The sequence below is a fragment of the Pseudophryne corroboree genome, chromosome 2 (assembly GCF_028390025.1).
Source record: "Pseudophryne corroboree isolate aPseCor3 chromosome 2, aPseCor3.hap2, whole genome shotgun sequence".
Taxonomy (NCBI): Eukaryota; Metazoa; Chordata; class Amphibia; order Anura; family Myobatrachidae; genus Pseudophryne; species Pseudophryne corroboree.
In genome coordinates, this window is record NC_086445.1 from 444,153,186 (window position 1) to 444,168,974 (window position 15,789).

The following is a 15,789-nucleotide window of genomic DNA, read 5'->3' on the forward strand; positions in this document are numbered from 1 at the left end:
AGGTACTCTGGGATATGGAGGGGTGGAGTATTCTAAATTTAAATATTCAGTGCCCTGTTTCCTGCGGAAGCCGTCCATATCCCAAGAGTACTCTAGTGCCCCCTATGGATTCAAAGAAAAGGATTTACCTGGTAAGTACCAAAATCCTATTTTTTCAAACACAGCCTGTGATTTGACAGCTAGGAGCTGATTGGCTGGTACTTCATCACCGTGCAATTTATCACTCTCCATGGCTTGATAAATCTGGCCATAGTATGAGGCTGACTCGCCATCTAGGTTTTTTTTTTTTAAATTCATGTATCCAGTCTGCTTAATGTTTTTACAAGTCTGTTTTACCATACATATGTTCACTTAGTTATTGCACCGGCTATACCTGTTCTCAGTATTCTGAATTGGGTATATATGTGTACTTTTATACTTTGTATTTTCTTTTTTTTTTCTTTTGCTGTATAATCCCTTAAAGCTTTTCAATAAAAATTCCACAGCAGCTGGAGTGCTAGTTTGCCTACTGAAGAAAGAGAACTGCGCATGTGCAAACGGACATCCTGTCATGTCAGTCATAGTTAGATTTCCCTAAATGTCACACAGTAAAATTAATTGTCGCCCTCCCTGCTAGAGGAACCGTGCACTGACAAACTGCCGTCCATTATGTGTCGCACCTTACATAAATTGCTGCGACCATTGCACTAAGCCCTGCAGTAAATGAATGCCCAGTAAAGCATGCAGTTTAAACTGTGTGCAGTTACTTACATTATCAATGTCTACATTTTAACAATATCTATATTTTATATGGTCAAAATGTTGACACGCCTATATTTTGACGCTGGTTAAAGTACTGTTTGCAGTTAAATATCTTTTTAATATCAACAGTTTAACCTGTTCATAATGTCGACATATAAAATGTAGACATCCAGGTACAATGTGTACATGGTTCTTACTGGCACCTTCTAACTTCAATGCTAAAGATATTAACTTAATATATGTCTATCAATGGCATACTGTGTGTTTACACACACATCTTACCTTGCAGGTTATTAGATTGGATTAAAAGCAGTGTGATACAGTGGGCGGAATTTTATCTCCTCATCATAAATATAACATTCATTTCTCTGACGTCCTAGTGGATGTTGGGGACTCCGTAAGGACCATGGGGAATAGACGGGCTCCGCAGGAGACTGGGCACTCTAAAAGAAAGATTAGGTACTATCTGGTGTGCACTGGCTCCTCCCTCTATGCCCCTCCTCCAAACCTCAGTTAGAATCTGTGCCCGGCCAGAGCTGGATGCACCTAGTGGGCTCTCCTGAGCCTGCTAGTAAAGAAAGTAATGTTAGGTTTTTTATTTTCAGTGAGATCTGCTGGCAACAGACTCACTGCTACGTGGGACCGAGGGGAGAGAAGCAAACGTACCTGTTCACAGCTAGGTTGCGCTTCTTAGGCTACTGGACACCATTAGCTCCAGTGGGTTCGAACACAGGCAAAGGTCCTCGGTCGTCCGTTCCCGGAGCCGCGCCGCCGTCCCCCTCGCAGAGCCAGAAGATCAGAAGTTGGTGATGAGATCGGCGGCTGAAGACTCCTGTCTTTATTAAGGTAGCGCACAGCACCGTAGCTGTGCGCCATTGCTCCCATTGCACACCACACACTCCGGTCACTGTAGGGTGCAGGGCGCTGGGGGGGGGGGCGCCCTGGGCAGCAATAAGAATACCTTTGGCATAAAAAAGACACATAATACAGTCTGTGATTGTATATGTGTAAAACCCCCGCCATTTTTAGTCAGAAACAGCGGGACAGAAGCCTCAGCACACCAGCGCCATTTCTCTTCACAGCTCCGCTGGAAGGACGCTCCCCAGGCTCTCCCCTGCAGTCTCCTGGCACTAAGAGGGTAAAAAGAGAGGGGGGCACAAATTTAGGCAAAAGGTGTATTGATACAGCAGCTATTGGGAAAAATTCACTTCTGGTAGTGTGTATCCCTGTGTATATAGCGCTGTGGTGTGTGCTGGCATACTCTTTCTCTGTCTCCCCATAGACCTTGTGGGGTCCTGTCCTCAGTCAGAGCATTCCCTGTGTGTGTGCTGTGTGTCGGTACGGCTGTGTCGACATGTTTGATGAGGAGGGTTACGTGGAGGCGGAGCAAGTGCAGATAAATGTGGTGTCGGTGCCGACACCTGATTGGATGGATATGTGGAAGGTCTTAAATGACAATGTAAACTCATTACATAAGAGATTTGATTATGTTGCTGCCGGGGGACAGCCGGGCTCTCAACCCGGGCCTGCCCAGGCGCCTCAGAGGCCGTCAGCGTCTCAAAAACGCCTACTATCTCAGTTGGTTGACACAGATGTCGACACGGAGTCCAACTCCAGCGTCGACGAGGATGAGGCACTATTACAACCCAAAATGACTAAGGCCATCCGATACATGATTATTGCAATGAAAAATGTATTACACATTTCAGAGGCTGACCCTGTCCCTGACAAGAGGGTAAATATGTTTGGGGAGAAAAAGCAGCCAGTGACTTTTCCCCCGTCACATGAGTTATGTGAAGAAGCGTGGTCTTCCCCTGATAAGAAAGTGGTGATTCCCAAGAGAATACTAATGGCGTACCCTTTCCCGCCAACGGATAGGTTACGCTGGGAATCCTCCCCTAGGGTTGACAAGGCCCTGACGCGCTTATCTAAAAGAGTAGCCCTGCCGTCTCAGGATACGGCCGCCCTAAAGGAACCTGCGTATAGGAAGCAGGAAGGTATCTTGAAGTCTGTGTATACACACTCTGGTACTCTACTGAGACCGGCTATTGCTTCAGCTTGGATGTGCAGTGCTGTTGCAGCATGGACAGATACTCTGTCAGAGGGGTTGGATACCCTGGACAGGGATACCGTATTGCTAACACTTAGCCATATTAAAGACGTCGTCTTATATATGCGGGATGCCCAGAGGGACATTTGCCTGCTGGGCTCTCGAATAAATGCAATGTCCATTTCTGCCAGGAGGGTCTTATGAACTCTGCAATGGACAGGGGATGCCGACTCTAAAAAACAAATGGAGGTTTTGCCTTATAAGGGTGAGGAATTGTTTGGGGACGGTCTCTCGGACCTCGTATCCACAGCGACAGCTGGAAAGTCGACTTTCTTTCCACAGGTTTCCTCACAGCCTAAGAAAGCACCGTATTACCAAATGCAGTCCTTTCGTTCTCAAAAAAGCAAGAGAGTCAGAGGTGCATCCTTTCTTGCCAGAGGCAGGGGTAGAGGAAAGAAGCTGCACCATGCAGCCAGTTCTCAGGAACAAAAGTCCTCCCCTGCTTCCACTAAGTCCACCGCATGACGCTGGGGCTCCACAGGCGGAGCCAGGAGCGGTGGGGGCGCGTCTCCGAAATTTCTGCAACCAGTGGGTTCGCTCACAAGTGGATCCTTGGGCTATACAAATTGTATCTCAGGGATACAAGCTGGAATTCGAAGTGACGCCCCCTCACCATTACCTAAAATCCGCCTTGCCAGCTTCTCCCACGGGGAGGGAGATAGTCCTGACGGCTATTCACAAGCTGTACCTCCAGCAAGTGATAATAATGGTACCCCCCCTTCAGCAGGGAAGGGGTTACTATTCCACACTGTTTGTGGTACCGAAACCGGACGGTTCGGTAAGACCCATTCTAAATTTAAAATCCTTGAACATTTACATGAAAAAGTTCAAGTTCAAAATGGAATCGCTCAGAGCGGTCATTGCCAGCCTGGAAGAGGGGTATTTTATGGTATCTCTGGACATCAAGGATGCGTACTTGCATGTCCCCATTTATCCGCCTCACCAGGAGTACCTCAGGTTTGTGGTACAGGACTGTCATTACCAATTCCAGACGTTGCCGTTTGGTCTATCCACGGCACCGAGAGTCTTTACCAAGGTAATGGCGGAGATGATGGTACTTCTCCGGAAGCAAGGAGTTACAGTTATCCCGTACTTGGACGATCTCCTCATAAAGGCGAGGTCCAGAGAGCAGTTGTTGGTCAGCGTAGCGCACTCTCAGGAAGTGTTGCTACGGCACGGCTGGATTCTGAATATTCCAAAGTCGCAGCTGATTCCTACGACGCGTCTGCCCTTCCTGGGCATGATTCTGGACACAGAACAGAAGAAGGTATTTCTCCCGGAGGAGAAGGCTCAGGAGTTAGTGACCATGGTCAGGGATCTCCTGAAACCAAAGCAGGTGTCGGTGCATCACTGCACGCGAGTCCTGGGAAAGATGGTAGCGTCACACGAAGCCATTCCTTTCGGCAGGTTCCATGCCAGGATCTTTCAGTGGGATCTGTTGGACAGGTGGTCCGGATCGCATCTTCAGATGCATCGGCTGATCGCCCTGTCCCCGAGGGCCAGGGTGTCTCTTCTGTGGTGGCTGCAGAGTGCTCATCTTCTCGAGGGCCGCAGGTTCGGCATACAGGACTGGGTCCTGGTGACCACGGATGCAAGCCTCCACGGATGGGGGGCAGTCACTCAGGGAAGAAACTTCCAGGGGCTGTGGTCAAGTCAGGAGACTCGTCTGCACATAAACATACTGGAATTAAGGGCCATATACAACGCCCTGAGTCAAGCGGAGCCCCTGCTTCGAGACCAACCCGTGCTGATTCAGTCAGACAACATCACGGCAGTCGCCCATGTAAACCGACAGGGCGGCACAAGAAGCAGGGTGGCGATGGCGGAAGCCACAAAGATTCTTCGTTGGGCGGAGAATCACGTACAAGCACTGTCAGCAGTGTTCATTCCGGGAGTGGACAACTGGGAAGCAGACTTCCTCAGCAGGCACGACCTCCACCCGGGAGAGTGGGGACTTCATCAAGAAGTCTTCGAGCAGATTGCAAATCGGTGGGAACGGCCACAGGTGGACATGATGGCGTCCCGCCTAAACAAAAAGCTAAAAAAATATTGCGCCAGGTCAAGGGACCCTCAGGCGATAGCTGTGGACGCACTGGTAACTCCGTGGGTGTTCCAGTCGGTATATGTGTTTCCTCCTCTTCCTCTCATACACAAGGTACTGAGAATAGTAAGAAAAAGAGGAGCGAGAACGATACTCATTGTTCCGGATTGGCCAAGAAGGACTTGGTACCCAGAACTTCAAGATATGGTCACAGAGGACCCATGGCCTCTGCCTCTCAGACAGGACCTGTTGCAGCAGGGGCCCTGTCTGTTCCAAGACTTACCGCGGCTGCGTTTGACGGCATGGCGGTTGAACGCCGGATCCTAGCGGAAAAGGGTATACCGGATGAAGTAATTCCTACGCTGATAAGAGCTAGGAAGGATGTGACAGCAAAGCATTATCACCGCATATGGCGGAAATATGTTGCTTGGTGTGAGGCCAGGAAGGCCCCTACAGAGGACTTCCAGTTGGGTCGTTTTCTGCATTTCCTACAGTCAGGTGTGACTATGGGCCTCAAATTAGGGTCCATAAAGGTTCAGATCTCGGCCCTATCCATTTTCTTTCAAAAAGAACTGGCTTCACTGCCTGAGGTTCAGACGTTTGTAAAGGGAGTGCTGCATATTCAGCCTCCTTTTGTGCCACCAGTGGCACCTTGGGATCTTAACGTTGTGTTGGATTTCCTGAAATCCCACTGGTTTGAGCCACTTAAGACCGTGGAGCTAAAATATCTCGCGTGGAAAGTGGTCATGCTATTGGCCTTTGCTTCGGCTAGGCGTGTGTCAGAATTGGCGGCTTTGTCATGTAAAAGCCCCTATCTGATCTTCCATATGGACAGGGCAGAATTGAGGACTCGTCCCCAATTTCTCCCTAAGGTGGTATCATCGTTTCATTTGAACCAACCTATTGTGGTGCCTGCGGCTACTAGGGACTTGGAGGATTCCAAGTTGCTGGACGTAGTCCGGGCTTTGAAAATTTATGTTTCCAGAACGGCGGGAGTCAGAAAGTCTGACTCGCTGTTTATTCTGTATGCAGCCAACAAGGTTGGCGCTCCTGCTTCGAAGCAGACTATTGCTCGCTGGATCTGTAGCACGATTCAGCTGGCTCACTCTGCGGCTGGATTGCCGCATCCGAAATCCGTAAAAGCCCATTCCACAAGGAAGGTGGGCTCTTCTTGGGCGGCTGCCCGAGGGGTCTCGGCTTTACAGCTTTGCCGAGCTGCTACTTGGTCGGGTTCAAACACATTTGCTAAGTTCTACAAGTTTGATACCCTGGCTGAGGAGGTCCTTGAGTTTGCTCATTCGGTGCTGCAGAGTCGTCCGCACTCTCCCGCCCGTTTGGGAGCTTTGGTATAATCCCCATGGTCCTTACGGAGTCCCCAGCATCCACTAGGACGTCAGAGAAAATAAGAATTTACTCACCGGTAATTCTATTTCTCCTAGTCTGTAGTGGATGCTGGGCGTCCGTCCCAAGTGCGGACTTCTTCTGCAATACGTGTATATAGTTATTGCTTACTAAAGGGTTATTGTTATGAGCCATCCGTTGATTGAGGCTCAGTTGTTGTTCATAGTGTAAACTGGGTATGGTTATCACAAGTTATACGGTGTGATTGGTGTGGCTGGTATGAGTCTTACCCTGGATTCCAAATCCTTTCCTTGTAGTGTCAGCTCTTCCGGGCACAGTTTCCCTAACTGAGGTCTGGAGGAGGGGCATAGAGGGAGGAGCCAGTGCACACCAGATAGTACCTAATCTTTCTTTTGGAGTGCCCAGTCTCCTGCGGAGCCTGTCTATTCCCCATGGTTCTTACGGAGTCCCCAGCATCCACTACAGACTAGAGAAATAGAATTACCGGTGAGTAAATTCTTATTTTTACTACAGTATATGACAGATCAATCAATTAATTATTTTTTAAATGCTTCTCTAGTTAAAGGATCTGCAAGGGACTTGATTGACAGGTGTCACACGGCAATAATAAAGTATACAAAATACCAGGATCCTTGTTATTTGCACAATAAGATGTGTTTTAACAATCATGTTGCTTTCTCTTGGTATTGACAGCTGGTTATTCTTTAACCTTGAGTCTTGGAATTAGTATTAGAATAAAAGTGTCCAAAAGCACAGTCCTGTAGAACTTCATACTACTCCCTCCATGGGATCCGGTCTGAAGATCGACAGTGTCTAGGTCGACCACTATAGGTCGAAAGTCACTAGGTCGACAGGGTTTCTAGGCCAACATGTTCTAGGTCGACAAGTCAAAAGGTCGATATGAGTTTTTTTTTTTAAAATCTCTTTTTTTTTACTTTTCATACTTAATGATCCACGTTGGGATCTACGATTGGGAATAGTAACCTGTGCCAAGCATGGCGAGCGAAGCGAGCCATGCGAGAGGACACGGTGCACTAATTGCGCTTCCCTGTCACTGTACGGAGAAAACGACACCAAAAAAACATGAAAAACGCATGTTGACCTGTCTACCTTCAAACCCTGTCGACCTAGTGACTGTCGACCTATAGTGGTTGACCTAAACATTGTCGACCTAGACACTGTCGATCTAATGATCCACACCCCCCTTTATCTATGAAACCATGGTAATCTCATCTGCATAGTGTGGCATGCACTGCCTGTGCGTTTCCTGATATATTTTCTTTTTATCTTATCAATTTGTAGGTTTGCTGTGAATTTCCAGTGTGGTACTGGAGGAAATGATGATATTGCTTTCCATTTTAATCCACGTTTTGATGGAGGAATAGTTGTCTGCAACACCAAGGAGCACCAGAACTGGGGGAAGGAAGAAAACAAGCGCGAACTCCCATTTCATAGAGGACATGCTTTTGAGATCCGGTTTCTTGTTTCAAGCCATGACTACAAAGTAGGTGATCCTTGCAAGCAAGCTAAGCTGTTATATGTGTTTATTTCAGAATTTTAGTTCTTGCTCTTTTGCAAATACATACCTTACTGATGAAGTGTTTACTAGTAAAATTCAATTCATTGCATTTGGGAATTTATAACAGAGATGTGTTATGGTGTGTACACACGGTGAGATTTTTTTCTTATGATTTTGACTATATAGTCAAAATCGTAAGAAAAGTTAGTGCAGATCGCAAGGTGAAAGTCACCTTGCGATCCCGATTTGATGCTAATGCGTGGTCCCGCGAGGTCGGCATCGCAAGAATAGATAGACTGTGCAGGCAAGTCAATTTTGACTATCTCTATAGAAGATAGTCAAAACTGGCGCTTAGCCAAAATCGCACATAGGGGGTAATTCCAAGTTGATCGCAACAGGAATTTTGTTAGCAGTTGGGCAAAACCATGTGCACTGCAGGGGAGGCAGATTTAACATGTGCAGAGAGAGTTAGATTTGGGTGTGGTGTGTTCAATCTGCAATCTAATTTGCAGTGTAAAAATAAAGCAGCCAGTATTTACCCCGCACAGAAACAAAATAACCCACCCAAATCTAACTCTTTCTGCACATGTTAAATCTGCCTCCCCTGCAGTGCACATGGTTTTACCCAACTGCTAACAAAATTCCTGCTGCAATCAACTTGGAATTACCCCCATAGTCAGTATCGCAAGCACACTCATTATGTGCTTGCGATATTATGTGCCGATCTAGCCCCTGTCAGATAGTGAGAATCGGGCATAGCCCGAATCTCACCGTGTGTATGGGCCATTATTTTGCAATTTGACATCATTTTAAAGTTGTTTTTGGTGAAAGGGCCACTAAATATAAAATACAAGTTATATAAAAATACAGCTAATAATTTTATTATTAATGTATTATTAATGTAATATGTAAATGTTCCCAAACCCTGGAGAAGGGTGAGATGTGTGACATACTATTCTCATTTCCAGTACTCTGAAGCGGAGAGCAAACGTGTTGTGTAAAAGTGTCTTGCAGCTGTGTCTTTCAAAGATGTTATCCGTGTGCACGGCAATGGCCCTCATTCCGAGTTGCTCGCTAGCTACTTTTTGCAGCCGTGCAAACGCATAGTCGCCGCCCACGGGGGAGTGTATTTTCGCTTTGCAAGTGTGCGATTGTATGTGCAGCCAAGCGGGACGAAAAAGTTTTTTGCAGTTTCTGAGTAGGGCTTAACTTACTCAACCCTTGCGATCACTTCAGACTGTCCAGTCCCGGAATTGACGTCAGACACCTGCCCTGCAAACGCCTGGACACGTCTGCATTTTTCCAGCCACTCCCAGAAAACGGTCAGTTGACACCCATAAAAGCCCTCTTTCTGTCAATCTCCTTGCGAACGGCTGTGCGAATGGAATTGTCGCTAGAAGCATTGCACAGCAACAATGCAGTTTGTACCCGTACAACGCGCGTGCACATTGCGGTGCATACGCATGCGCAGTAGTAACCAGCGTGCAATCAACTCGGAATGAGGGCCCATATCTCTTTCCACAGTCACAACTTTATCTCCAGTATCTATGGTTCTAACATTTAAATATGTGATAACAATTTTTTTCATGTATGATGTATCATGTAGTACTTTAGTGTTAGTAGTTCTAATAATTCTATAATAGTTGACAAACCTTCAATTAAAAAGCTGTGAAATTAAAATTGATTACACATTGACACAAAGGAAGGTACCACTGTGGTAAATGACCGTATAATTCTCAAAGACAACAGTCAAATGAAAAAGTTGGACTTGATTTAAACCAGTAAAGGTCTGTTTTGCTTTAGCTCCTCTATAAAATCTATGATGAGAGAATTACAGGGTATATGTAATCAGGGCTGTCTTAACAGCATTGTAGGCCTGGGCAAAACAATGCACTGGGTCCTATATCCACCCATTCACGAGAATGAAGGGAAAAAAACCTCATAAATTGCCCCTACTGGTGTTGGCACTTTGAATGGTGGGTGGATAGCTCCAGCTATCCACCATTCGACATGCTGACAGCTATTTACTGTCTGTCTGGGAGGCAGGAAGAGAATGCTGCTGGACTGCTCTGACTGTGTGTAATTCACAATCAAAGTGGATGGAATGCATACTCTTCTAGCCTCCAAAGAAGCTCCAGAAGTACCAGCTCCTGCATGAAGGCCTCTAGAATTGAGGGAACCCTGGGCAGCGATCCAGTCTACTTATACGGTAGGATGGCTCTGTATGTAATACCTTCCAGCTTCCAAACATTGATCATTTGCATTTTGCCCAGCTGAACAAGAGTAGTGCAAGAAACAGTTAAGGACTAGATTTATCAAAGCTTGGGGAAATATAACGTACCATCCGATCAGCTCCTATGTCATTTTTTTTAAAGACAACCTATAAAATGGCAGGCAAACACTGATTGGCTAGTACTTTATCTCTCTTCAAGCTTTATAAATCTAGCCCTATGTCTTATTGTCTCCCCATTTCTTACTATTTATTATACATGAATTTGTTACACAAACATTTATGGTCTATATTATTATGCCTTTAAAACTACGTAACCATGTTTCTTAATAAATGTAATGATTTATACTACAAGTGGGAAACAAAAAGAAACCATTACACTTAAAAATGCAAAATTTATTACATAATTGAGAATGGGCCCAAATAGTAATGCATAAGGGCCCTCATTTCGAGTTGATCGCTCGCTAGCTGCTTTTAGCAGCATTGCACACGCTAAGCCGCCGCCCTCTAGGAGTGTATCTTGGCTTAGCAGAATTGCTAACGAAAGGTTAGCAGAACTGCTCAAATCTTTCCCTGCAGTTTCTGAGTAGCTCTAGACCTACTCCTAGATTGCGATCACTGCAGACTGTTTGGTTCCTGCTTTGACGTCACAAACACGCCCTGCGTTCGGCCAGCCACTCCCCCGTTTTCCCAGGCACGCCTGCGTTTTTACCTGATACGCCTGCGTTTTTTAGCACACTCCCAAAAAACGCTCAGTTACCACCCAGAAACACCCACTTCCTGTCAATCGCTCACCGATCAACACAGCGACTGAAAAGCGTCGCTCGGCCCTGTGTAAAATTGCATAGTTTTGTGTGAAAGTACTGGGCGCGTGCGCCCTGCTGCCCATATGCATGCGCAAAACAGCCCATTTTTAGCCTGATTGCTATACTGCGAAAAACGGCAGCGAGCGATCAACTCGGAATGACCCCCAAAATTCATTATTGCATTCAAATATTTCAGAGGAACAGCTCCAAGTCAAGTGTATGCTTTCTATAATAATGACATTGGGGGTTATTCTGACCCGTTCGCTCTATGCTTTTTATCGCAGCCAAGCGAATGGGTAGCCAGTGCGCATGCGCCGGCACCGTAGTGCGCCGGCGCATGCCAGACGGCCGAAGGCCGTAGCTGGGCTGCGATCGCCTCTGCCTGATTGACAGGCAGAGGCGGTCACTGGGCGGGAGGGGGCGAAACGCCGCCGTTTCGTGGGCGCGGTCCGGCCAATGCAGACATGGCCGGACCGTGCAGGGAGTGGCCTGCAGCGGCTGCGTGACATCATACGCAGCCGCTGCGGGCCGGGGAGCGATGAGTAGCTCCCGGCCAGCACGCTAAAGCTGCTCTGGTCGGGAGCTACTCTTGAAGTGCAAAGGCATCGCCGCTGTGCGATGCCTTTGCACTTCTGCAGGGGGGGCCGGCACTGACATGCGGGGCGGGCTAGCCCTGTGCTGGGCTCCCCCCACATGTCAGTGTGAATGATAGTAGCTGTGCTAAATTTAGCACAGCTATGATCATCTCGGAATGAGGGCCATTGGGGGTAATTCCAAGTTGATCGCAGCAGGACATTTTTTAGCAGTTGGGCAAAACCATGTGCACTGCAGGGGAGGCAGATATAACATTTGCAGAGAGAGTTAGATTTGGGTGGGTTATTTTGTTTCTGTGCAAGGTAAATACTGGCTGCTTTATTTTTACACTGCAATTTAGATTGCAGATTGAACACACCGCACCCAGGGGGTCATTCCGAGTTGTTCGCTCGTTATTTTTTTTTCGCAACGGAGCGATTAGTCGCTAAAGCGCATGCGCAATGTCCGCAGTGTGACTGCGCCAAGTAAATTTGCTAAGAAGTTAGGTATTTTACTCACGGCATTACAAGGTTTTTTTCTTCGTTCTGGTGATCGTAATGTGATTGACAGGAAGTGGGTGTTTCTGGGCGGAAACTGGCCGTTTTATTGGTGTGTGCGAAAAAACGCTACCGTTTCTGGGAAAAACGCGGGAGTGGCTGGAGAAATGGAGGAGTGTCTGGGCGAACGCTGGGTGTGTTTGTGACGTCAAACCAGGAACGACAAGCACTGAACTGATCGCAGTTGCCGAGTAAGTGTGGAGCTACTCAGAAACTGCTAAGAAGTGTCTATTCGCAATTTTGCTAATCTTTCGTTCGCAATTTTGATAAGCTAAGATTCACTCCCAGTAGGCGGCGGCTTAGCGTGTGCAAAGCTGCTAAAAGCAGCTTGCGAGCGAACAACTCGGAATGAGGGCCCCAAATCTAACTCTCTCTGCACATGTTATATCTGCCTCCCCTGCAGTGCACATGGTTTTGCCCAACTGCTAACAAAGGCCCTAATTCCGAGTTGTTCGCTCGCAAGCTGCTTTTAGCAGCATTGCACACGCTAAGCCGCCGCCCTCTGGGAGTGAATCTTAGCTTAGCAGAATTGCGAACGAAAGATTCACAAAATTGCGAATAGACATTTCTTAGCAGTTTCTGAGTAGCTCGAGACTTACTCTGCCACTGCGATCAGTTCAGTCAGTTTTGTTCCTGGTTTGACGTCACAAACACACCCAGCGTTCACCTAGTCACTCCCCCGTTTCTCCAGCCACTCCCGCGTTTTTCCCAGAAACGGCAGCGTTTTTTCACACACACCCAGAAAACGGCCAGTTTCCGCCCAGAAACACCCACTTCCTGTCAATCACACTCCGAACACCAAAACGAAGAAAATTCCTCGTAATGCCGTGAGTAAAATACCTAACTGTTGAGTAAAATAACTAAGCGCATGCGCTCTGCGAACATTGCGCATGCGCAGTAAGCGACTAATCACAAAATAGAGAAAATCGGCAACGAGCGAACAACTCAGAATGAGGGCCAAAGTTCCTGCTGCGATCAACTTGGAATTACCCCCATTGAACAGTACTATGCAGCACACACCAATGGATTTCCTATTGCTATGTATCTTTGATAGGACTTCATAGTATTTTGGGTGGGTCCATACTCGCATGCATGTACACCATCAGTAATGCACAGAATCAGTGGCAATTATTCAACATGTTAACAATGCACTTTGAGCAGATTTCATGCTGTAAGAGCAATCGGCACTGCAGCCTGACGCTCTGGTTATTATGGAAAATAATTTGTCATGTTTTATTTATTAATTTACCATGTCATAAACACCAGTGGCATGCGGTGAGGTCAGTGGATGGGGAGGCACTGGCAGCTAACCCCCCCCCCACCCCTCCCCCATACAATGGGGGGGGGGGGAGAAAGTGTAGTCCCCCATACATTGCTAAAACCAGCACCAGGCAGACGCAGCCAGGTGAGATAATGCCATAGCAGGGGAGGCACTCTGTATGGGGTCCCCCTGCCATAACATTAATCTGCCCCCCCACCCAAACTAGTCAGCCCTGGGCTGGAATTCCTCGGAAGTGGGGACCCCAAAAAATAAAAATGTGGTCCCCCTCCCGAGCAATAACCAGCACTGGGTAGCTGGGTTTATTGTTAATCTTATTCTTTACAGGTGGCCTATAGGTCCCAGCAAGCCTGCCCCAGCATGCTGGCACTTGGAGATCCACAAGTGCCAGCATGCCCGGACATAATGGGCCCGCTGGCACCTGTAGTCCACCTGTAAAGAAAATCTTAAAATAAAAACACCACACTATCTTTAAAAAAAGAGTTTATTAGTCAGGGTCTTCACCTGGGGGTGGCGGCCTTTAAGCTCTTTTGCATGGCTGCTGTCCATACAGGACTTTCACCGTCTTCAATCTTCAGGAGCTCTTCTCTGCTACTCCTCTGCCGTCGGACTGACGCGCCGCTGCCTCGCACTGACTTATATAAGTCAGCCGGAGGGGGCGGGGTGATGATGCAGCGGCCATCTTGAATTTAAAAAATGCAGCTGAGGCGCCATTTTTTAAATTGGTATCGCTCCCCTGCCAAACTCTGCAGAATGGCAGGCAGGGATCTCTGATCCCTGCCTGCCGCTAATACACTCACCGCCGCCTGCGCCTCTGCCGCCCGCGCCTCCGCCGCCAATGATGCCCGCACCTCTGCCGCGCCCACACAGTGATTGACAGCGGATCCAGTGACGGATCCGCTGGCCAGTCACTGTGACCTTACTGATAGGGGCTTGCTTTCATGGGTTGAAAGCACGTCCCTGTATGAAAGAGGTGCCGCTTTCCCATGTATTTTCAATGGGCTTTTAATGCCCATAGCTAGGCACTGCCCGCACCCAACCCCCCGCTCCCATACCTTACCCCATTTACAACAGGAGGCACCACGATCGGTGCCTCCAAACCCCATTTAGACAAGGATAATGATTAGGATAATATAAAGCAGATACTTATGACACAGAATATGTGTCATAAATATCTTCTTTATATTATTGTAGTCATTAATGACACTGCCTCTCCTGACTGCACGTCCCAGATAAACACATGTACATAGGTTAGTACGGGGCCTTACAGATGTGTCCTTTTAGTCTGTTGTTGCAATGCGACGCGACACAGACCACAGCATGGCTTATGCATTGCATACGCTACGCTATACACTGAAGCGAATGCTCCCATTCATTCTAATGGGGAGCCGATTGCGGATGCGTAAGCTATGCTATGCCATGCTGCCTACACATCGCAGTCTAGCTACAGCACGCTACTAAAACCGCCAAGGCTGTAGTGGGTCACATCTGTATATGTTAGCTGGCTAAACCTGTAGAAAACTCTTTATCCTTGATCGCCCACTAATATACTGTAGTTATGTGTGATTTTATGTTTAGGTTGCAGCACTTTACTCCTGTAATGTAATTTGTAGCTGTTTTGTTAATGTAATTATACTGTAGTGATCCCTTTGTTCACTACATCAGAATAATAGAGAGTGGTAAGGTGCACACTAGCCTCTACTCGCTGTTTCATTAATCTGGCTGTCACTAGGGAGTCATATTCATCTATGCAGTATACAGGGTGGTCCAAAAGTAGGTATACATATACTTTGTTTCTATTTATTTACACTACATAGTGCATTTCTTTGTTCTTCACTCAGATTCCCTCCCATCATTCCAATACCGCGACAAAAGTATAAAGAATAATGAAAGATCATTACTGTATTACCTTTGGGCCACCCTCTATATTCCTTTTAAACTAATATAGAATAATTCACAATTTAGATCTGTTCCCAGCTATTTTTGTTAGTTGTGATTACTGTAACCATTGAATTGACTAATATTTTTTGACAAAAACCTCTCAGAAAATTGTTGCGGGTATTTATTATTGAATTAGGTTAAGAACATTTATTTTAAACCTATCCAACATGATTATATTTATTTATAAACATTGTTTAAACAGCGATGGTTTATCTGTCCGCTGATATTCGCGACTTTACACTTTCATGGTGGCTGCTCCTCTCTGCGGCTGCCAGGTGAACACAGGGAAGGTGAGGGCTACTTCCCAAGCGGTTGCTAATCTCTGCAGCCACTGGAAATGAGGGCTGCCCAGTCAGCAGGGATCGGCTGCACAGCAGGCACTGGGGGAGGGAACAATGAAGACTCTCTTCAAGCAGTCCAACAGTGGGAGTCTCTGACTGGTCGCATAGGATATGACCAGGGAAAGCGTGGCCAGGTGTAGCTGATGCGACCATGCCAGGCAAGTGGGTAATGTCACCTAAAAAAAACAATAATGTCACCTAAAAAAAACAACAACCCCATGTCGACCTAATGACCATGTCGACCTAATGCATGTCGACCGATAGTGGTCGACCTAATGACTGTCAACCT

The 15,789-nt window shown here is 47.0% G+C and overlaps 1 protein-coding gene across 2 annotated transcripts in view; it reads left to right on the forward strand.

The window, feature by feature from the left end:
* The window catches only part of LOC135026967 (galectin-9-like), a 51,116-nt gene that overhangs the window by 14,025 nt on the left and 21,302 nt on the right, over positions 1-15,789 (forward strand). For both annotated transcript variants that reach the window (XM_063953669.1, XM_063953670.1), the window contains exon 3: positions 7,557-7,758. In XM_063953669.1, coding sequence (XP_063809739.1) covers positions 7,557-7,758 — 202 coding nt within the window. The remainder of the gene's footprint in view (positions 1-7,556; positions 7,759-15,789) is intronic.